The sequence below is a fragment of the Canis lupus genome, chromosome X, assembly GCF_048164855.1.
Source record: "Canis lupus baileyi chromosome X, mCanLup2.hap1, whole genome shotgun sequence".
NCBI classification, from domain to species: Eukaryota; Metazoa; Chordata; class Mammalia; order Carnivora; family Canidae; genus Canis; species Canis lupus.
This window is the reverse complement of record NC_132876.1, coordinates 91,713,335-91,735,641: the sequence shown is the minus strand read 5'-3', so window position 1 is coordinate 91,735,641 and position 22,307 is coordinate 91,713,335. Positions and strand designations below refer to the sequence as shown.

The 22,307-nt window shown below is 39.9% G+C and overlaps 2 protein-coding genes across 8 annotated transcripts in view; one reads left to right on the top strand and one right to left on the bottom strand.

The window, feature by feature from the left end:
* The window catches only part of LOC140627163 (ferritin light chain-like), a 145,160-nt gene extending 126,851 nt beyond the window's left edge, over positions 1-18,309 (bottom strand). For 2 of the 6 annotated variants that reach the window (XR_012026042.1, XR_012026040.1), the window contains exons 1-2: positions 18,105-18,165; positions 12,337-12,415 (exon numbers count right to left, since the gene is read on the bottom strand). Coding sequence is in view for 1 of the 6 variants with exons in the window: in XM_072815162.1 (XP_072671263.1) it covers positions 12,337-12,415; positions 18,105-18,164 (139 nt within the window). In the remaining 5 variants the exon portion in view is untranslated. Of the gene's footprint in view, positions 1-12,336; positions 12,416-18,104 lie in introns of all 6 variants that reach the window. The other 4 variants (XR_012026043.1, XR_012026041.1, XR_012026044.1 and 1 more) reach the window with 4 other exon arrangements.
* A 62-nt stretch (positions 18,310-18,371) lies between these two features.
* The window catches only part of TSPAN7 (tetraspanin 7), a 128,410-nt gene continuing 124,474 nt past the window's right edge, over positions 18,372-22,307 (top strand). Inside the window, exon 1 of one of the 2 annotated variants that reach the window (XM_072815160.1) lies at positions 18,372-18,525. In XM_072815160.1, coding sequence (XP_072671261.1) covers positions 18,445-18,525 — 81 coding nt within the window. In that variant the 5' untranslated portion in view covers positions 18,372-18,444. The remainder of the gene's footprint in view (positions 18,526-22,307) is intronic. The other variant, XM_072815161.1, reaches the window with a different exon arrangement.

Sequence of the window (22,307 nt, the reverse complement as noted above, 5' to 3'; positions counted from 1 at the left end):
CAAACATTTTTTGAGCATCTGTTAAATGAGATCCTGTGCTAGGTATGGCAGGGAATATCGGGATGAGAATAATTGCTTAATTGTGGTTTACTAAATGAGCTAACCTCTCTAACCTAAATGGTGAGATATGCAGGACAATTTTATGATATGCTTGATTCTGTATGCTGCTAGTGAAGAGTAAAATTGTATAAGGGGATATAAGAATGAAAGTCTTTCTACCTCAGTTTTGATTAAATACCCAAAGGAGAAGAAAAACCAGTAAATTCCAAATATGTTCATGTGCCTGAGGACTTGCAAAAGGAATGGAATAAAAGTAATGTTTTTCAAACCTTACTACATCATCTATCTTGAAGACACATAATTGGCTGCAAGGGGGCTGCTCAGCTTTGCAAGTGCCTCTGGGTTTGGGAGACTGATGTCTGACACTCTCTGAGATAAGTCCAAATGTTGGGAAACAGGATTTGTTTTTTTCCCCATTAGATTTACTTATACAAAGGGGAGAACTGAACATACGCATTTTATTGTTTTACCTCCAGTTTCCACAAAGTGGGTATTTTTTTTATTGCTTGTTTGTTTATCCTACCAGTATTTGAACATAAATATTTGTATTTCCTCCTTTTTCACAGAAAAGTTAGCATATGCACTGTACTGCATCTTGCCAATTATACTTTATAATATATTTTAGAGGGGTGCCCAGGTGGCTCAGATGGTTAAACATCTGCCTTTGGCTCAGGTCATGATCCCAGGGTTCTGGGATTAAGCCCCGCATTGGGCTCTCTGCTCTGCGGGGAGTCTGCTTCTCTCTTTCCCTCCACCCCTCCACTCTCTCTCAAATAAATAAATAAAATCTTTAAAAAATAATAATATATTTTAGAATCTATAACATAGTAACACATAAAAGCATCCTTAATCTTTCCACATATGCATAGCCTTTTATTATATAGATGTGTCATAATTTCTTAAACCTATTCTAATTTGATGGACATTGGGTGGCTTCCAAGCTTTTAAGAATTACCAAAATAAAAAATTAGCAATGAACAGCCTTGCATATACATCTTCTTTTTTTTTTTTAAAGATTTTATTTATCTATTCATGAGACACACAGAGAGAGAAACAGGCTCCCTATGGGGAGCCTGATGCAGGACTCGATCCCAGGACCCTGGGATCGTGCCCTGGGCCAAAGGCAGCATTCAACCACTGAGCCACCCAGGCGTCCCTACATCTTCTTATATACGTGTATGTACACACGTGATGGATGAATGTATTCTGATGCCTGTAAAAGGTTTTCCAGTCTCCCCAACTGCTTAGAGAGCCTTTGTTACCTATTTAATGTATTCAGCTATGAAGGAAACCCTTGACAGAGTAAGTGGCAAGTACATGCACACATGTACATGTTCGGAAGTATAATTCCTGGGCCCAAATTGCCTGTGTAATTTTGATGAATATTGCCACATTGCCTTTCATAAGACATATATACTATTTTCCACCAGAAATGTATATGGGTGCTTGTTTCTTGACATAGTTTTCAATGATCTGTTTTTTTTTTAACTAAAAACACACAAAGAAACAAAATCTAGTTTTATAGTCCCTCGCTAGAATCAGGCTTTATTTTTATCCCTGTGTAGGCAAGTTCATTCTTCTAATTTGCAGACAGGCTAACCCATGTGCAAATAGTTTCCTTCTAAACACAGGCCTCAAGTTATTACATTTCTAAGCATCTTTTCTTCTGGTTTCTGCTTTAATTTATGTTATATGACACATTTCCTTTAACTATTTCTTCTTAAAAATCTGCAATATTTGACCCACCAGGATAGAGCAGTGATAGCTCTAAATGTTGAGATAAGCTCATGTTAATACATATTATAAAATCATTCCACTTCTTTACTCAAAGAAGAAGGGTCCCTTGAGGCTGAACATTATCAAATTCTACCTTATTTTCAGAAATATTACCAGTTTGCGAGATACAAAGAACTTAAAACCATCACACATTTATCTTTTTATGCTTTCCACATATCTAAAAATTACTTAAAATATAAAATCACTCATTTAGAAAAAAGGTTTTTCAGATAATTTGCCCATAAAGAAACACTGATTTGATTTTTTTTCCAAAGAAAAACAGGAAAACAAGCTTGGTGATAAGCTAGTTTTGTTTAAATAATGACATGAGATTGATAAAAAATTTATAATGCTTTGATACATAACTCCAGATGAATAAGCAGAATCTGGGCTGCTGTTTAAGTGTAATAATAACCACAGTACACATTTTTATGCTTTATAGTTTACAAAGCACTTCCATGTAGATGATAGTAATTCTAGCTACCATTGGTTGTATATTATCAGGTATTTTGATAAACTATACACTAGAAAGTACTAGTCTCTTTTTACCCAGATAAAGAATGAAAATGCATTATTTGCTTAAGGTGGAAAAAAAAAAGCCAGTGAACTGTAAATCATAGAGACAGGAAGTAGAATGGCAGTTGCTAGGGTCTAGGGAGGGAGGAATGGGGAGTCAGCATTGAATGGGTATAGAGTTTTAGATATGCAAGATGAAAGTTTAGGAGACAATGGTGGTGATGATTGCTCAAGATTCACTGAACTATATACTTAAAAATGGCTATGGTGGTAAATTTTATGTTATGTGTATTTTATTACAATAAAAAAATTGGGGGAAGCTAGTGAATAGTGAAGTCTTAATTTGATTTCATTTCTTTTTGTTTTGTTTTTAAAGACCTATTTATTTAGTAATTAAAGAGAGAGAGAAAGAGAAAAAACAGCAGGAAGGGGCAGAAGGAGAGGGAGAGAGACTTTCCAACAGACTGTCTGCTGAGTGCAAAGCCTGACACGGGGCTCAATTCCAGGACCCCGAGATCATGACCCAAGCCAAAATCAAGAGTCAAATACTTAATCAACTGAGCTGTTCAGGCGCCCCTGATTTCATTTCTGTCTAACTTCTTCTTTCTACTCAGAGCGATTATTATTCCCATGTTACAGATCAGGGGACTAAGGCCCAGAAGGACTGAATTGACTTAAGTCACAGAACTATCAAGTGTCAGAGTTGGAATTCAATCCAATGGAAATGATTTTACAACCAGAGGCTAAGCACAGGGAGTCAAAATAAAATCAAGAGCTCATCTAAGCCACTCAGGGTTGGACAATCTCAAGTTAATCACTTTACCTGTCTGGGCAGCAGTTTACTCAGTTGTAAAATAAAATGACTTCTATAGATAAGAGTTGGGTTTCTGTTTTTAATTCAATGTTTTTGACCATCACTACAAGTAAGAAACGTGCACATGCGTGTGCACGGACACACACACATACACACACACACACACACCACTTTACTCTAGGCTGGATTTCCTAGCAGCAGACCTTGAGATAAGGATTCAAGGGCAAGTGATTTATCAAGGATGTGCTTCCAGGAGCAACTGGTAACTGGTATGGGAGTAGGAGAGGCACAGCAGGCAAGGGATAAAAATCAACCAAGGGTAAGATTTCAGGTGAAGTCTCAGCCTCAGCCTGATCCCATGGGGACCTCTGGAGCATAAAATACACCACAGAGTTTGACTAGCCTTGAACAGTGCTTTCACATTTCATTCCTAGCCAATCACTGTTACAGGCCATCAGGAAGATGTAACCTCCAGGCATTTCAGCCCAGGGTACCTGTTGTAGCCAGGCCCCAAAGGTAGCCCCCAGTGATCCCTGTCTTGTGGTATTCACATCTTTGTATAGTTGCTTCCTAATACGTTCCATGGTTGGTCTGGTAGCCAATAAAATACAAGAAAAGTGTATGTCACTTCTGAAATTAAGATAAAAAAAGACTATGGCTTCCATCCTGGATTCTGTCTTTCTTGGATCACTGCCTCTAGGGGAAGCAAGGTCTCATTTTATGAGCAGTCCTATGAAGAGGCCTATTACAAGGCCTCTCATAACAAGGAACTCAGGCCTCCAGCCCACAGGCATCAAGGAACTGAGGCTTGCCAACAGCCACGTGAGTGAGTTTGAAGCAGAGTCTCCAGCCCCACTCAAGCCTTGAGATGACTGCAGCCTCAACTGAACAGCTTTACTGTACTCTCACGAGACACCCCAGGACCAGAACCACCCAGTGAAGTTGCTCCTGGATTCCTGACGTAGGATAATAAATGTTTGTCATTTGAAGTCACCAGGTTTTTGAAAAATTTATTATGCAGCAACAGATAAATAATAGAAATACATTAGGCTAATGTGTCTCCAGTAGCAGAAAAGTAGTTTTCTCAAGAACCATAGGGAAGACTCTTTAGGAGAAAAGCACAAAGATATGGAGGCATAGGCAGAACCAGCAAGAGACCTGAGGGGATGTGGGCAGAGCATAAATCATGTCTGCTATCATTCTAAAACAAATGTTTCATGAAACAACACTTACCCCTTATTGCATGCAGTGCACTTGAATAATCTCTATTTTATTATATTCTCATGTGCTTTATTAAATGACGGAAGTAAGCCCTTAAACTGATTTCAAAATCCACGAAGAGGTTGTGAACTGCAGTTGAACAACAATGAACTTAATAATCTTTGAGGTCTCTTTTAGATCTAAACTTTCAGAATTAGAAGACAGTGCAGTGTTCTTACAATGATGACCAGCATTTATTGAATACCCACTATGTTAAAACCATTTCAAACACTTCACATACGCTGCTTCATGTAAAGACAATAAGGTAGGTACTGTTAATATCCCCATTTTACAAATGTTAAGACTGGTAAATGGCAGAGGCCAGAAGGAAATCCAGGCAGCCTGACTCCAAAATCTACTGTCAAGAGTTCAGGCTCCTACACCAGACTGCTTGGGTTCAAATCCTGATGCCAAACAGTTGATCAGTACATGTTTCTAATTGTGATCATGATATAAGCCAATTATTGGAAGCCAGCAGCTTACTGATGGGGATAATTCTAACAAAAAATTTTAGAGCCAGGGTTATGCATGTCAACTGAATTCAGAGGTTAACACATTGATAAGCTGCTCAATGTTCTGCTCTGCTTTAGCCATGCTGGCCCAGTCTTCACCTTAAATGTCACTACTTGTACATTTAAATAAGATGGGCCTCTGGCCTGGGTTATATAACATCTGCATGCTTGAGTGTCTAAAGTCCATATCACTATAACTAGATAGACGGAATTTCAATGAATTCATTTTTATATATTGGTTTATGAAGGTTCAAAGATAATTCTCTAATAAATGAATCTAAATTAAAATAAATCAATCACCATTAAGTAGAAAATATTCCTATAAGAGTCAATAAACATTAATTAATCTTTGGATTTCAAAAATAGGGTCCAATAAACATTACGATACAAATGACTAAAAATCGGGATCCCTGGGTGGCTCAGTGGTTTAGCGCCTGCCTTCAGCCCAGGGCGTGATCCTGGAGTCCCGAGATTGAGTCCCACATCAGGCTCCCTGCATGGAGCCTGCTTCTCCCTCTGCCTATGCCTCTGCCTCTCTCTCTGTGTGTGTCTCTCATGAATAAATAAATAAAATCTTTTAAAAATTTGACTAAAAATGGGGGCATCGGGGTGGCTCAGTTGGTTAAGCATCTGCCTTTGGCTTAGGTCATGATCCCAGGTCCTGCGATCAAGGCCTTGTGGGGCTCCCTGCTCAGTGGGGCCTCTGCTTCTCCCTCACCTTCTGCTCCTTCCCCACACCTGCTAGTGCTCTCTTCTGTGCTCTCTCTCTCAATTATTTGAGAAATAATTTTTTAAAAATAAATAAATGGCTATAAATGGTTTAAAAAACTGCACAGAACCGGGATACCTGCAACTATTATCTTTTTGGCTGAATTCTTCTGAAACATGTCTCTATCAATTATATCTTTTATGTCACAGGAACACAGTATTTATCACAGCTATTGGAGTCAGCATAAAAGCATGAAATTCTTTTAATAAAAGATTATCAGTAACCAAAGATTCATATATCTGCTGAGTAAATTACCTAAAGCTGGACATGTATAGGGGATACGTGTCAGGAGGATGTTTCGTCAGCTGCTGTGTGGTAAGGTGACTCAGTATTTAGGAAGAGGACAAAAGGAAAAAAATGGTTTATGTCCCACTTCAGATGCTACTGCATGATTATGGATTACAGGGCAACAGGAGTGACTGCAACCTAGCTTGGAATGCTGTTAGCAGGGGTAAGACACTGGTTTCTTATCAGCTATTTCTTTGAAAACAGAAAAAATTCATTTTGAATATACAGCTAAAGAGGGAGTTACAGAAGGTATCATTGGCTCCCCAAAGTGAAATTATCAATCTAGATGTCTTGAAAAATTAATAACTTAAATTTTTTCTAAATATAAAAGAAATATTTGCTTTCACAGAACATATAGTAAAAGCAGAAAATGTAAAAAATAAAAGAAAAAATTACAAAATGAAAAGATATCAGATCATGAGGTATAATTATCACTGTGTCTGTGTGTCTCCCAATATGCATACTATATATATAATTTCATTTTTTGTCACTGAAAACATACTATGGGAATTTCCTGTATCAAAGTCTTCTACAACATTAATTTGATGGCTGCATAGAATTCCATCCTATAGACATGGAGCATTTGTAATAATATTCTATATGTTTAGTGTGGAAACAACTTAATGCTTGTGATTTGCTACAAAATTATAAAAAGTTCTAAAAAAAAGGAAAAAGGTGTGTATTAGCTAGCTATTACTATGTAACAAACCACTGCAAACTTATAGGTGTAAAACCAGAGTTATTTAAGAAAAAATTCTGTGGTCAGCAATTTAGGCTGTACACATCTTGGCCATTCTCTGGTCTCAGTTGAGGTCCCTTATACATCTGTGGTTGGTTGTAAATTGGCTTTGCTGACCTTGACTGGGCTCCCTTACAGTTTTGAGATGTCATCTGGGGCAGGAGGGCTGGCTAGATTCTGACACATATGGTTTCTCATTCTCTAGCAGGCCAGCATGGACTTATTCCATTAGCAGTCCTGAGGCTCCAGAGAGTGAGCAAAAGCCTGTGAGTTACCCAGGGGCCTAGGCTTGTGACTATCATAATGCCATTTTTTTCTGCATTCTATTGTTCAAGGAAAGGAACAAGGCCAGCCCAGATTCAAAGAGTGGATAAATAGATTCTAGTTTTTATGGAAAGAACTTCAAAATCACATGGCAAAAGGGCACAGAATTAGGGAGATAAAGAATTCTGTCCAATTTTACAAACAAGTGATCACAGGATGTCTTACCTAGAGACCAGGAAGCTGCTACTACTCTTTGGCTGGAGGCCAGAAACTCACACTCGATGCTGACCTGTGAAAGGTACTACTGCTGCCTCTTTTTGAAGTGCTGCTGCCACTGAATAGAAACCTAGGAGTCCATAACCTTACTAATGCCATTAAAAGTGCACATGAAACATTCTCCAGGACAGATCACATGTTAGGTCACAGAACAAGTCTCAATAAGTTTAAGATTGAGATCATGTCATGCATTTTTTCCAACTGCAATAGTATGAAACTAGAAATTAATTACAAGAAAAAAACTGGAAAAAACACAAATATGAGGAGGCTGAACAACATGCCACTAAGCAACCAATGGGTCAATGAAGAAATCAAAGAGGAAATAAAAAAAATAGTCTCTGCCTGTGTGTCTGCCTCTCTCTCTCTCCCTCTGTGTCACTCTTGAATAAATAAAAAATCTTTAAAAAAATACATGGAGACAAATGAAAATGTGTACAACAGTCTAAAATCTTTGGCATGCAGCGAAAGCATTTCTAAAAGGGACATTTATAGCAATACAGGCTTAACTCAAGAAACAAGAAAAATCTCAAACAATGTAACCTTACACCGAAAGGAACTAGAATAAGGAGAATAAAGCCAAAATTAGTAGAAGGAAGACAGGAACAAAGATCAGAGCGGAAATAAATGAAATAGGGACTAAAAAATAAAAATTAAAAAAATCAATGAAACAAAGAGCTGGTTCTCTGAAGAGATAAACAGAATTGATAAACCTTTAACCAGATCTGTCAAGAAAAAGAGAGAAGACCAAAATAAATAAAATCAGAAATGAAAGAGGAGAACAACTGATACCACAGAAATACAAAGGATTATAAGAAACTAGTAGGAAAAATTATATGCCAACACATTGGACAACCTAGAAGGAAGGGATAAATTCCCAGAACCATAAAATATTTGAAAACTAAATCAGAAAGAAGTAGAAAATCTGAAGAGATCAATTTCTAGCAGTGAAATTGAATCAGTAACCAAAAAACTCCCAACAAGCATAGTTCTGAGACCAGATGGATTCACAGGCGAATTCTCAAAACATTTAAAAAAAGAGATACTACCAATTCTCCTCAAACTACTCCACAAAATAGAAAACATTCTATGAGGCCAGCATTACCCTGATACCAAAACCAAAGACAATACGAAAAAAGAAAACTACAGGCCAATATCCCTGATGAACACAGATACAAAAATCCTCAACAAAATATTAGTACCCTGTATTCAACAATACATTAAAAGGATCATTTCCTACAATCAAGTGGAATTTATTCCAGGGATGCAAAAATGATTCAATATCTGCAAATCAATGTGAACACCACATTAACTAAATGAAGGATAAAAATCATATGATCATCTCAATAGATTCAGATAAAGCATTTGTCAAAATTCAACATCCATTCATGATAAAAACCCTCAAAAAAGTGGGTTTACAAGGAGCATATCTCAACTTATGAAAGCCACATATGAAAAACCCACAGCTAGCATCATACAGAATGATGAAAAAACTGAGAGCTTTTCCTCTAAGATTAGGAACAAAACAAGGATGTCCACTATCACCACTTTTATTCAACATAATACTGGAATTCCTAGTCACAGCAATCAGGCAAGAAAAAGAAATAAAAAGCATTCAAATTGGTAAGGAAGAAGTAAAATTGCCACTATTTGCAGATAAGATAGAAAAACCTAGACTCCACCAAAAAACTATTAGAATAAATTCAGTATACAAATTAATATGCAGAAGTTTCAATATAAATCAATATCCAGAAATCTGTTGTACTTCTCTTTTTTTCAAAGATTTTATTTATTTGAGAGTGAGAGAGAAAGAGAGAAAGAGAGAGCGCACGAGTAGGGGGAGGGGCAGAGGGAGAAGCAGACTCCCTGCTCAGCAGGGTGCCCAACACTGGGCTCAATCCCAGACTTTGGGATCATGACTTTAGCTAAAGGCAGATGCTTAACCAACTGAACCACCCAGGTACCCCAGAAATTTGTTGCATTTCTATACACTAATAATAAAGTAGCAGAAAGAGAAATTAAGAAAGCAATTCCATTTACAGTTTCAACAAAAAGAATAAAATACCCAGGAATAAGCTTAACCAAGATGGTGAAAAAGCTGTGTTCTAAAAACTATGAGACACTGATGAAAGAAACTGAAATTGATATAAAGAAATGGAAAGATATATCATGCTCATGGATTGGAAGAATTAATGTTGTCAAAATGTCCATACTACCAAAAGCAATCTACAGATTCAATGCAATCCCTATTAAAATATCAATAGCAGTTTTTCACAGAAATAGAACAAATGACCCTAAAATGTATATAGAACCACAAAAAAACCCAAATAGCCAAAATGGTCTTGAGGAAGAACAACAAAGCTGGAGGTATCAATTCTAGATTTCAAGATATACTACAAAGCTATAATAAAACACTATGGTACTGGCACAAAAATAGACACATAGAACAACAGAACAATAGAGATGACAGAAGTAAACCCACATCTATATGTTCATAGATATATCTATTTCTGGGAGGCAAAATAAGGAGGCAAAAATATACAGTGGGAGAAAGACATTCTCTTCAATAAATGGTGTTGGGAAAACTGGACAGCTATATGCAAAAGAATGAAACTGGACCAATTTCTTACACCATACACAAAAATAAACTCAGAATGCATTAAATGCCTAAATGTGAGATCCGAAACCATAAAACTCATAAAAGAAAACATAGACAATAATGTCTTTAACATTGGTCTTAGCAACATTTTTCTAGATCTGTCTCCTCAGGCAAGGGAAACAAAAGCAAAAATGGACTACTAGGACTATACCAAAATAAAAAGCTTTTGCACGGTGAAGTAAACAACAAAATGAAAAGGGAGAAGTTTCTTCTCCCCTACTAAGTGGGAGAAGATATTTCCAAATGATATATCTGATAAGGGATTAATATCCAAAATACAAAAAGAACATCTACGACTCACCACCAAAAAACCAAATAATCCAGTTAAAAAAGGGAGGATCTGAATAAACATTATTACAAGGAAGACATACAAATGGCCAACATATGCATGAAAAAATGCTCAACATCACTCATCATCAGGGAAATGCAAATCAAAACTACAATGAGCTATATTACCTCATACCAGTCTAAACGGCTAATATCAAAAAGATACAACAAGTTTGAGCGAGGATGTGGAGAAAAAGGAATGCCTGTGCACTCTTGGTGGGAATGCAAATTGGTGCAGCCACTGTGGAAAATAGTATAGAGGTTCCCCCAAAATTAGAAACAGAATTACCATATAATCCAGTAATTCCAATACTGAACATTTACCTAAAGAAAATGAAAACATTAATTCGAATAGATACATGCACCCCTGTTTATTGCGGTATTTACAATAGCTAATATATGGAAGCAACCCAAGTGTCCATCCATAGATAAATGGATAAAGAAGATGTACTATGTATTGCCATTTTGTTGAGATCTGAAGGGATTATTGTTAAGTCACATTTATACATTTTTGTATTGTATACCAAATACACAAAAGTTTTATCTGCATTTCCCTATATCCAATTGCTGCAGGATAAATAAGAGATCCCAATAATAATTTTTCAAAAAGCATTTCTAGGGTTTATCCTCTATACACAGTGTTTCTTTTTAATAATTTATTTTTTACTATAAATGTAATATTGCTTGTAAAGAAATCAAATGAGCATTTGCATTGCTGAAATTCCATCATAATACAACTCACTGCTCAAAGATTGTCATGTATTTTCCTCCTGATTTTTTCATATGAACATTCTACTACATTTTATTCTTATATTTATACAGGATTATAATTCTCTCCTATAACTTGCTTTTATAAGTAAAAAATTATATATTATGTATTATATCTTGAAGGACCTTTTGTTTTAATACAGCTAAATGTATCTAATATTAAAAACCTCTATCATGGAATTCTATAGTATAGATAGGCTAAAAAATTTTTTCTTTTTTCTTTATCAATTCTATTGTTTTCATATTCACCAAATATATATATATATTTTTTATTGGAGTTCGACTTGCCAACATATAGTACAACACCTAGTGCTCATCCCGTCAAGTGCCCCCCTCAGTACACGTCTAAAATTTTTATGGTTCATCTTCCCCAGTAGAGTGCACACTCCCTGAGGACAGGGACTTGGTTTGGTTTGGTCACAGTTATCCCCAGCGCTTAGAAAAGTGCCTGGTAAATAGCAGATACTCAAAAACTTTGTCGAATAAATGACTGGCAAGATACTATTTATGTCGAATAAATAACTGGCAAGATACTATTTATAAGTATTTGTGTTGTTTCCATTTTTTACTCTTCCAATCATGAATTTTGCAATTAGTAACCTTATAGTGTATTTTGTGCACCTATTTATTTTTGTAGGGCAAAATCCTAGGGAAGCAATTGCTCAGTCAAAAAAAAAAAAAAAAACAAACCAAACCAAACCAAACCAAAACAAAACAAAAAAACCCTCTAAAACTGAAGAACTTCAATCCCTCTCAAATTCCTCCCAACATATTCAGGAAGTCCCCAAATGTAAAAGGAGGCAGCGCTTGAATTTATAAACCCAGTCTTCCTACCTATTACCTACTGCTGCTACTGGAGTCTCACAAATATAATCCTGTCAATAAGTGGCATTGGCCTTTTCCTTCATTTTAGCTTGTGCTGTTTGAGGAAGTTGTCTGAATGTGTTCCCACCCCATGTTCTGAGACACTCAACTGCCAGTCTGTTGAAATGAGAACAGTACCCTTTGTCCCTGTTAATATTTTGTTCAGCAGGCTATATTGGCTACAAAACTTTGTGCTCCCAGTATCTTTATGAAATTTTTTCTCATTTAGTTTTTTTTTTAACACATGCTTTTCCCAAGGCTCAGGGGTAAATCCATATGAGGAAAAGGCATCATTCATTCTACATCCTCATCCATGTCCTATGGAGCTGTCCTCAAAACAAACCTAAACCTCTGATGCTGATGAAGCCTACTTAAATCAAATTTGCAGAGTTCAGTTCTCTCCTCTCTTTGGTTGAGTGCTTTCCTGAGTGGCTTTTACAAACATACCTTCGGCAGGTGCAGTGTCACTCCTGCAGATGTTTCTGATACTCAGAGTAAAAGTCATCTTTGTGTTCAGGTAGGGACCCTGGAAACACACAGATATATGAATAAATATAGAAATTTAGATGAATACACATACAAATTTCATCTAAGCAAGTTTTCAAACAGTTCAAGATTCTTCCCCCCTTATCAAGTCCTACAACTTTAGTGTTTTAATCTTTTGAGAGGGCTTCCATTATAAATATTTTCCTTTTCCATTAAAAATGTGAGATCTGATCATTTCAAAATTCTAGGAAAGATAGTAAATATTAAAAAAGAAAAGAAAATCATTTATAACCTCACCACCCAGAGGTACCAGTGTGAAAATTTTATACACATTTTAAAAATGTAATCTTGTGCCCAAGGTGGGGCTTGAACTCCCAACCGCAAGATCAAGAGTCACTTGCTCTACCTACTGAGCCAGTCAGGTGTCTCAATTTTATACACATCTTCTTCTAATTTTTTCTCTATATATTCTTACATAGTTGAGGTCATATTGCATATTTTCCTATGACTTCTTTCTTATCAGAAAAAAAAATTCCCTTTGGGACTAAAAAGTTCTTCATACACATACTTTGTAGTAACTATAAAGCAGTCTCTTGCTTGGATGGACTGTATTTTGGGATTATGCATTTTAGAAACTGCCCTACAAGTTTATGCCAACTAAAAGTCATATTCAGTTCCTCCTTTTCCTTCATTACCCAAATTCACTCAGTCCTGAGGGCTGACACCCCCCCTTTTTTTTCCAGAGAGGGAGAGGTACGGAGAGAGGGATAGAAGAAGAGGGAGGGAGAGAATCTTAAGCAGGCTTTAATGTGGAGTCTGACACAGGTCTATATTTCATGACCCTGAAATCCGGACCTGAGTCGAAATCAAGAGTTGGATACTGGACCAACAGAGCCACCTAGGTGCCTCTTGTCTATTCGATTTCTAAACAGTTTATCTGCCCTAGGGCTTTCAATCCCAGCTAAAGCATCTGTGGAGCTTTTACAAAATACTGATTCCTGTGGCTCCACCAGAGACTGAGTCAGTCAGAATCTCTAGGGGATGGAATCTAGGCATCTGCGAGTCTACAAGCTGTCCAGTGGATTTTTATGCAGCCTGAGTTGAGATGTGCTGCTCTTTCACCTCCTCCAGCCTCACTGCCACTACATGAGGTCCAGCCTTCATCAACTGCCAGGAAGGTGATTGCAGTTACCTCATAACCCCAAAATTACTTCCCTGAAACACAGGTCAGATCATGTCACTCTTACTGAGAGGCTCTTCACTGCTCTCTACTGCCTATGCAAGAGTAACTTGGCCTTAGCAAGGCCCTCCTCCATCACAGCCTTGCATTTCTGCAACCTGTCCTACTCTAGTTCCTCTGGTGCACCTCACCACTCTCCGCAGGAAGCATTCTGCTTTTGTTCATGCTGCGCCCTGGCCTATAATGATATCCTTCTCCTTTCCCCAAACAACACCATTATCTTATTCATACTGCAAGGTCCACCCTTCTTCAATGAGTCAGCAATCATCTATTGGGGGACAACTATGTACCATCCATTTGGTCAACATTTTCTGAGTTGCTGCTGCATCTAGGTGGTGGGGGATATGACAGTGAATACACTAGACAAAAACACCTGCCATGGGGAGCTTGGCAGGAGAGGCAGACAACAAAACAAAAACACGAATAAGAAAATGGTAGCTGAGTGTAATGTAGGCAATTAGAGCAGATAGGTACTGCGTGGCTATTTTGGACTGGGTGACTATTTTCGTCTGAAATGGGTCTTTCTGAGGTGACAACTATACTGAGATCTGAATGGCAGGAAGGAAGGGAGTAAGCATTCTAATGATAGGACCAGCCAGGGTGAAGGCTTTCAGGTGGAAGGAAGTCTGACTAAAGAACAGAAAGGAGGCCAGAGCAGCTAAAGTGCAGTGGTAAAGGGAGAATAATGGAAGATGTCAGAGCTAGCTCCTGAATGCTTGCAAAGTCAGGGTAGAGGGTTGAAATTTAATTCATTGTACAATGATGGGAAGCCACTGGAGGGTTTTATACAAGAGAGTGACATGATATGGTTGTGTTTGAAAAAGATTATGCTGGTGGCTGTGTGAACAACAGATTGAGGGGGCGTTGGTAGCAGGGACCAGGTAGGTGCTTTGGTGGCAGTCCAGTTCTCCTGGAAGTACTGCTGAATTTAAGGCAAATAAAAATCCAAAGCTTCCCTTATTTTAGGCAAAGTATTAAAATTCTTATTATCAGCTAATAGAACCTGGAAGGGCTGACCTCTGTCCTGCCTCCTGTATACCATCTTTGCCTCTGCTATTGAGCCTTGATGACTTTGCCAGCTCCCCAAATGCAGAATTTCTTCAGGCCCCAGGGCCTCTAGACTTGCTGTGGTTGTTGTATTTGTGTGATAAAATACTCACAAAGTTTACAATTTTAGCCATTTTAAAGTGTACAATTCAGTGGCATTAAGTACATTAACAATGTTGTACAACAATCACCACGGTCTAGCTCCAAAACTTTTTCACCATCTCAAGAGAAAACCCTGGAACTACTAAGTAGTCATTTCCCACTACCCATTCCTGCAGCCCCAGGTAACCACTCATCTGCTTCCTATCTCGATGGACTTGCCTGTTCTGGATGGTTCATACAAATGTAATAATATAATATGTGGGTTGTGTATCTGGCTTCTTTCACTTAGTAGGTTTTCAAGATTCATCTGTGTTGTAGCAGGTGTCAGCACTTCATTCCTTTTTATGATTGAATAATATTCCATTGTATGGAGAGACCACATATTGTGGATCTGTTTGGCAGCTGGTAGACATTTAGGCTGCTTCCACCATTCAGCTACTGTGACTGGTGCTGCTGTGAACATTCACATACAAGTTTTTGTTTGTACACCTGTTTGCCATTCTTTTGGTCATATACCTGGCAGTGGAACTGCTGGGTGACATGGTTGGTCGCTGTGATTATATCTGGAGCAACTGTACATCAGTGAATCTTAGGCATGTTATTGGTCTCCTGTGGCTGCTCTAACAAAGTCACACAAAATGTGTGGCTTACATGACATTTATTCTCTCACAGTTCTGGAGGCCAGAAGTCTGAAATTAAAGCGTCAGCAGTGCCACGGCCCCTCCGAGACCGTATTTGTTTCTTGCCTTTTCAGTTCTTTGGTATTCCTCGGCTTGCTTGCAGTTGTGTCACTCTGGCCACGTGCCTTCCCCCCATGTGTCTCTGTGCCTTCACATGGACCCTCCTCATGTCTCTTCTTTTAAGGACACCCACCATACTGCATTAAGGGTCCACCTTCCTCCAGTATGACCTCATTGCAGCTTAAATACTTGCATCTGCAACAACCCTATTTCCAAGTAGGATCACTTTCTCAGGTACTGAAGGTCATTACTGTGCATGTGAATACCCTAGAGATCTTGTTAACATGGGCTCAGAGTGGGGCCTGAGGTTCTGCATTTTCAATAAGCTCTCCCAGTGGATGCTGCTTCAAGGATAGGGTGACCGACTTGTTCTGGTTTGCCAATGACTTTCCTGGCTTTGGCAATGAAAATCCAGAGTGCAAGGAAACCCCTCAGTCCTGGAAAAACTGGAATGGTTTGTCGCCCTATGAAATCACCCAGACCACAATCTGAATAACAAGGATTTAGCGATGAGCTCTGCTAATTTACCCATGAATTATGTTATTGAATATTCATTTACCTTTACATTTAAATAATCGTTTTTTGCTAGAACAGTCCAAGTTTTCAAGAATCTGGACCTAATCCTCAGAAAGCTCCAAACTGTAAAATAGTTGAGCTGATGGGCACCATCTGTGAAGATCATGTGTTAACTCATCAAATTATCTATGATACTCAGCAGTATCATAGGTTAGGTTGAAAATTGAGATTTCTGACTCCTTTACAGAGTTATTATGCATGGGCAAGACCTATTGAGGCTAAGCAAGACCTATTGAGGCTAAACCCAGCATACTGGGTTTGAAGTATTCAGTATTCTTTTCCTGCTACTGCCTAGGTACTATAAAAATGTAGGAGAAAGCTCCTTTCTGAAGTTGGGCTTAAGCTCATTGCAATAGAGACAACATTCCCCAACTCTTGATTCCTATTAGGACCACCTGAAGAACTTAGAAACTGCTGAGACCAAATAATTCAGGCTACCAGAGATGGGGCATAGGCAGTCATAGGTTTTGCTTTTTTATATAAGCTCTCCAGGTGATCCAAATGAGTAACCAGCATTGAGAATAATTGTGCAGGAACTTCCTTTATAACAGAAACCTTGCCAATCTGTTCCTAATCTTTTTTTTCACCTGCACCCATATTCCTCTCCACTCCCCTCTATGTCCACATATTCTTTTGTTATGGCTGATCATTTCCTTAAGCAGGTTCTCCTCTTCCTCCTGTTTGTGTCCTGTTTATACAATGACCTCACTGACCTGGGACCATGTTAAACTTACTGGAGGTAATAATTACTCCTGCAACAACTGACCTTGGCAGGCTTTCTTTAAGCCTATTGACCGGTTTTTTATTCTTTCTCAGAAGATGTCCTTAACATCATCCACGATAGAGTTAGCCTATGATAGTGTTGCTGTTTTGACTGCAGAATCTCTCAGGAATCAAGGTAAATCTCCCACAGAATCTGTACTGTATGTTCCTCTACAAGCCAGCCACAGGAAATCTGGGTGGAGTGTACATAATTCTTTTATTGGGATATAATTCACATGTCATAAAAGCCGCCCTTCTAAAGTGTGCCATTCAGTGGTTTTTAGTATGTTCACAAAATTGTGCAACCATCACCACTATCAAATTTGTCACTCAAAAAAAAAAAAAAACCACCCCTATTCATTAACAGTCACTCCTTATTCCTGCCACCACTTCCCCTGCAACCTCTATTTTTGTCTCTGTGGATCTGTCTATTCCGGACTTTGCCTATACGTGGATCATTCAACACTGGTCTTTTGTGTCTAGCTTATTTCACTTAGCAGATTTTCAAGGTTCATACATATAGCATGTATAAGTACTTCATTCCTTTTTGTGGCCAAATAATTTTCCACCATATGGATTTACTATGTCTATCCATGTATAACTGATGAACATTAAAGTTGTTCCTGCTTTTGGGCTATGATAATGCTGTAAACATTCATGTTTATAGCTTTTCACGTACATGTTTTCAAATCTCTTGGGTATATATCTAGGAGAACTGCTGGGTCATATGGCATCTCTAATGTTTAGCTTGAGGAACTTCTGAATTGTTTTTGAACATTATTTTTTGACCTTGATACAACTCTGTCTTGCCTGGGTGTGAGGTGGTTTGAACTTGTTAGGGTGGGAAAATATGGTTCTCAGGCTCTTTAAACAATTTTTTTCTGTTATCTGCTAAACATTTTATGTGCAGGAAGAATGGTACCTTCACGCATACACTGGTCATTGGGCATCATTTCAAAATGTGAGGACCTCTAAAAAATGGCATTTCTGTGGTGGCGAGGGTTAGGGGTGTCTGAGTTCCCAGGTTCCTGACCATCCCTCCGGCTGTATCTCCGGCCACCTGTCACAGTCTGTTTCTGGCACAGACAAGGCCTGCTCTTCCAAGGACACGACTATTGGGCCACTTCCATCTGAGAAGGCCTGGTGGGGCGCCTAAATGCAGAAACGTGACTGCTTTTCGGGGATATCAATAAAGCTCGTGTCGCCAGGTACAGAAAGGCCTAGAAACGTAAAGCCCTACGGTGCATCAAGCAGAAACTTACGTGCGTCGGCTGCCTGGAAGGGCTGGCGCTGACCTCCGACCCCGCCCCAGGCTCTTCCATTCCCTCCTCGCGGCCCAGCCCGGCTCTGCGCCTGGGGACCTGAGCCTGCGCGGGCTTGCCTGCGCGGGCGGCCTTCTCAGCATGCGCAGTCGCTGGCCGCCCGACTCCTTAAATCGGAGCCCCGCGGAGTGCGCGCTCACGCAGGCGCACGGGCTCGTCTGCGCGCGCACGGGGCCTCTCGCTGCACGCGCCCCCGCCCCGCCCCGCCCCGCCTCCTCCCCCCTCCCGCGCGCCCGCCCGCCGCCCGCCGCCGCCGCCGCCGCCGCCGGAGCTCTGTAGTATGGCATCGAGGAGAATGGAGACCAAACCTGTGATAACCTGTCTCAAAACCCTCCTCATCATCTACTCCTTCGTCTTCTGGGTGAGTGGCCACGCTGGGCGGGTGGCCGGGCCTCCGGCTGTCAATCCTTTTAGTGATGCTCGGGGAAAAGGAAGAGTGGGAAAAAACCCAAACCAAAAATCTCATCCCGGTCCCCTCCTTAAGGAGATAGGCTCAGGGGGCTGGGCTGGGGCTGCAGGATGGCGAGGTGCAAGCTTGGGGCTGCTCGGACCCTGGACCCCGCCCGGCGCAGGCTGCAAGGGGCTGCGTGGTGGCGGTGACTGCAGGTTGTCGACATTTCCCAAATTTGTTTTAATACACTGATTTATTTTTTTAAGCTCGCGGGATAGGGTCAAGCCTCTAGGGAAAGTTGCGGGTTTATTCGTCCGTTCCCCTCTCTGGACACCCCTCCCCGACCTTCCATATCAGCCTGTTCGCTGTGCCTCCAGGAGCTAACCTGGCTGGGAGAGGGCGCGGGAGCACTGGGTTTGATCCCAGATTCCTGGTTAGTCCCAAGCCCTCGGGGCTGCGAGAGGGAGGCACCAGGAGCCCTGTGCCTGCCTGGCTGGGCAAGGGCGACCAGAGCCCCCCAAGCGCTCGGATGGGGAGAGGGAACTGCCGTCGCGCAGAGACGCACTGAGAAGAGAGGGTCTTACATAAACTAGGGGCATCTTTGAGCTTCCTCGGCGACCAGAGAGGTGGGTCTTATGACCCTTTTCCCACCCCTCTCCGGTCTTTATCTGGTCTTTCTGTCATTGCATGAACCTAATCCGCAGAGTCCTGGGGGAGGACCCCCGCCACTTGGTGACAGCAATAGCGCCCCAACTCTACTTCCCATCTAACCAGTGCTGCTCCCAGTCCTTGAAGCTCAATGCAGAAGGGTGACGTCAACCCCTCAGCTGAGGCCTCGGGGGGCTGCGTGGTGCACCTCGCGGAGGGATGCGCCCTTCTGCGCGCGGGGGTAGGTGGAGGAGAGGGGGGGCAAGGCTTGTGCCTTACCTCATCCTGTTTGGCAATTCGTGGAATCAGTGCAGGGCTGACACTGCAGTGATTCACTTGGAGGGGTGGGTGGCACCTAAAGACCCGTTCCCTGTTGTTTCTCTTTTCATGTAGGAACCCCCTCCCTCCTCAAGTTCCCCATTTTCCACACCAAGCCACAACCACCCAGAAGGAGAATGAATGTCTGTTACAGCCTCTCCCTGCCCCCTCCCCAATAATTTGGGTCATTTCACCTTTCCAAGGCAGTCATTTTGAAACCTGAGGTCTGTAGAAGAAGCTAATCCCGCCTTTGCTTTTTTTCTCTGTGTCACCCCCCCCCAACCCCAATTAGCCCTAGTTTTGGCTCGAAACCAGGCACAGTACTGTGTGAGGTACCCAGACTTGGGTTGATGGCGAACCGGCTGTTTGTAATGATAAAGGCAGGATCTGAGATTTATTAAGGATGAAAAAAAAATCTCTAATGCGTCCCCCCCCCACCCCCGCGCGCTGGTATTTTCTTGTCACTGGCATTGGTGATTCTTCAGGTCGGGAAACTGTGGGCTCTGGGGACCAGACATTCCAAGGGCTCTGCAGTGAGATAGGATTAGATTAACCGGTATATCACATAAGGCAGACACAGAAATGGACTTTATTTGGTCTGAAAACGACACAGGTTGAAAATTTTTGCCGAAACTTTCCAGTAGCCATTCCTGGGAACTGGTTTAGTTTTTTTTTTTTTTTAATTCCTTAAATCTCTGTGTTTGGCACTTTAGTATTTACTTGACTTCCTATTTGTTACTGGAGTAAATCATATGGGTGATTATTTTTAGCGTCCTGAAAAATTAGATTTACAGTATATATGGAGTGTTGTTCTTCCAGCATCACTGCAGGCTGGTGAAGAAGGGAGTCCTCTAGACTGAGGCTTTTCATCTGATCTCTTTAACTCTGCTTGCTTACTTCCCACCCCCACCCCGTGTATATAATTACTTAATGCCCTCTAATACATCATAAACAAGCACTGCATTTTATGTCGTCTGAAGTTCGTGATGCATGTGTTTAAAGTTTTTTTTATAATCTTAAAATTTTACCTGGAGCATTTTCAGTAGTTTAAATAGCATTCAGTTAATCATTTCACAACGAAAAGAATGAGATCTCTCCAGATTTGAGAATATTTTAAATATGACATCCTCATTAATAAAATGTTGTCCAAATGCCCTGTTTCCCACGGTACTTTAAAAGCTGGTTGCTTTTTTTAACAGCTTTATTAAAATATAACTCACGTGCTATATAATTCACCCTTTTAATAATGTACAATTCAGTGGTTTTTGGTGTATTCACAGATAGCTGCAACCATCACCCCAGTCAATTTTAGGACCTTTTCATTACCTGAAAAAGAAACTCCATACCATTTAGTTATCATTCTCCCACCTTCCCTCTCCAAGCAATCACTAGTCTAACTTCTGTCTCTGTACATTTCCCTATTCTGGACATTTCATATAAATCATATAGTATGTGGTCTTTTGTGAATGCTCTCTTCAACTTGATGTAATATTTTCAGGATTCCTCCATGTTCCTTCTTTTTATCTCCTAATAAAACTGTTTGTTGTATGACTAGATCACATTTCGTTCATCCATTTGTCCATTGATAGGCATTGGGGTTGTTTCTACTTTTGGATATTGTTAATAACCCTACTGTAAACATCCACGTACAGATGTTTGTATGAACATCTATTTTCAATTCTCTTTGCTGGGAATTGCTGGGTCATATCATAACTCTATGCTTAATTGTTTGAGGACCTGCCATACTGTTTTCCCCTCAGCAGTGTATGAGGGTTCTGATTTCTTTTCATCTTCACCAACATTTGTCATTATCTGACTTTGTGATTCTAGCCATCCTCATAGGTATCTCATTGTGGTTTTGAGTTGAATTTCCCTGATGAGTAATGATGTCAAGCATCTTTTTATGTGCTTCTTGGTCATTTGTATATCTTTCTGGAAGAAATGTCTATTCATATCCTTTGTCCATTTTTTATTTGGGTTATTTATCATTGAGTCACAAATCTACTTTATATATTATTGATTCTAGGCTCTTATTGGATATATCATTTGTAAATATTTCTTCTATACTGTGTGTTGTTGCCCTTTCACTTTCTTGATGGTGTCCTTTGAAGTACAAAGTTTATTTTGATAAAGTCCAGTTTACCGATTTTTCTTTTGTTGCTTGTGTTTTTGGTGTCCTATCTAGGAATCTTTTGCCAAATCCATGATCATGAAGAAAATGCTGTTTATTAGAATGATTTATCAATTCAGCAAATACAGTTGAGAAATTTTATCTTTTTCTAGAACCCAGAACTATGTCTGGCACATAGTAGGTACTCCAATATCTGTCAAAACTTCTGGGGTTAGATTAGGTAATTAACAAAAATGTTCTTTAAATTGGTGTTCTTGGGGGGAATCCCTGGGTGGCTCAGCAGTATAGTGCCACCTTCAGCCCAGGGCGTGATCCTGGAGTCCCGGGATCGAGTCCCACATCGGGCTCCCTGCATGGAGCCTGCTTCTCCCTCTGCCTGTGTCTCTGCCTCTCTCTCTCTCTCTCTGTGTCTCTCATGAATAAATAAATAAAATCTTTTAAAAAATAAATTTGTATTCTTTTAAATGGAATATGGTGGGAATATTAGGCAGAATTGTTTGCTTTGTGTTTTTTGTAAATTGTTTTAATAAGACTACCTCTCATCTCTTGCTTCAGTTTAGACTTAGGACGAGAAGACATTTGACTTTAAAATGGTGGTAGACCAGTAGCATCAAGAGGTAGATGTAACTGAGTGTTTACTAAAGCAGAAGTCTAA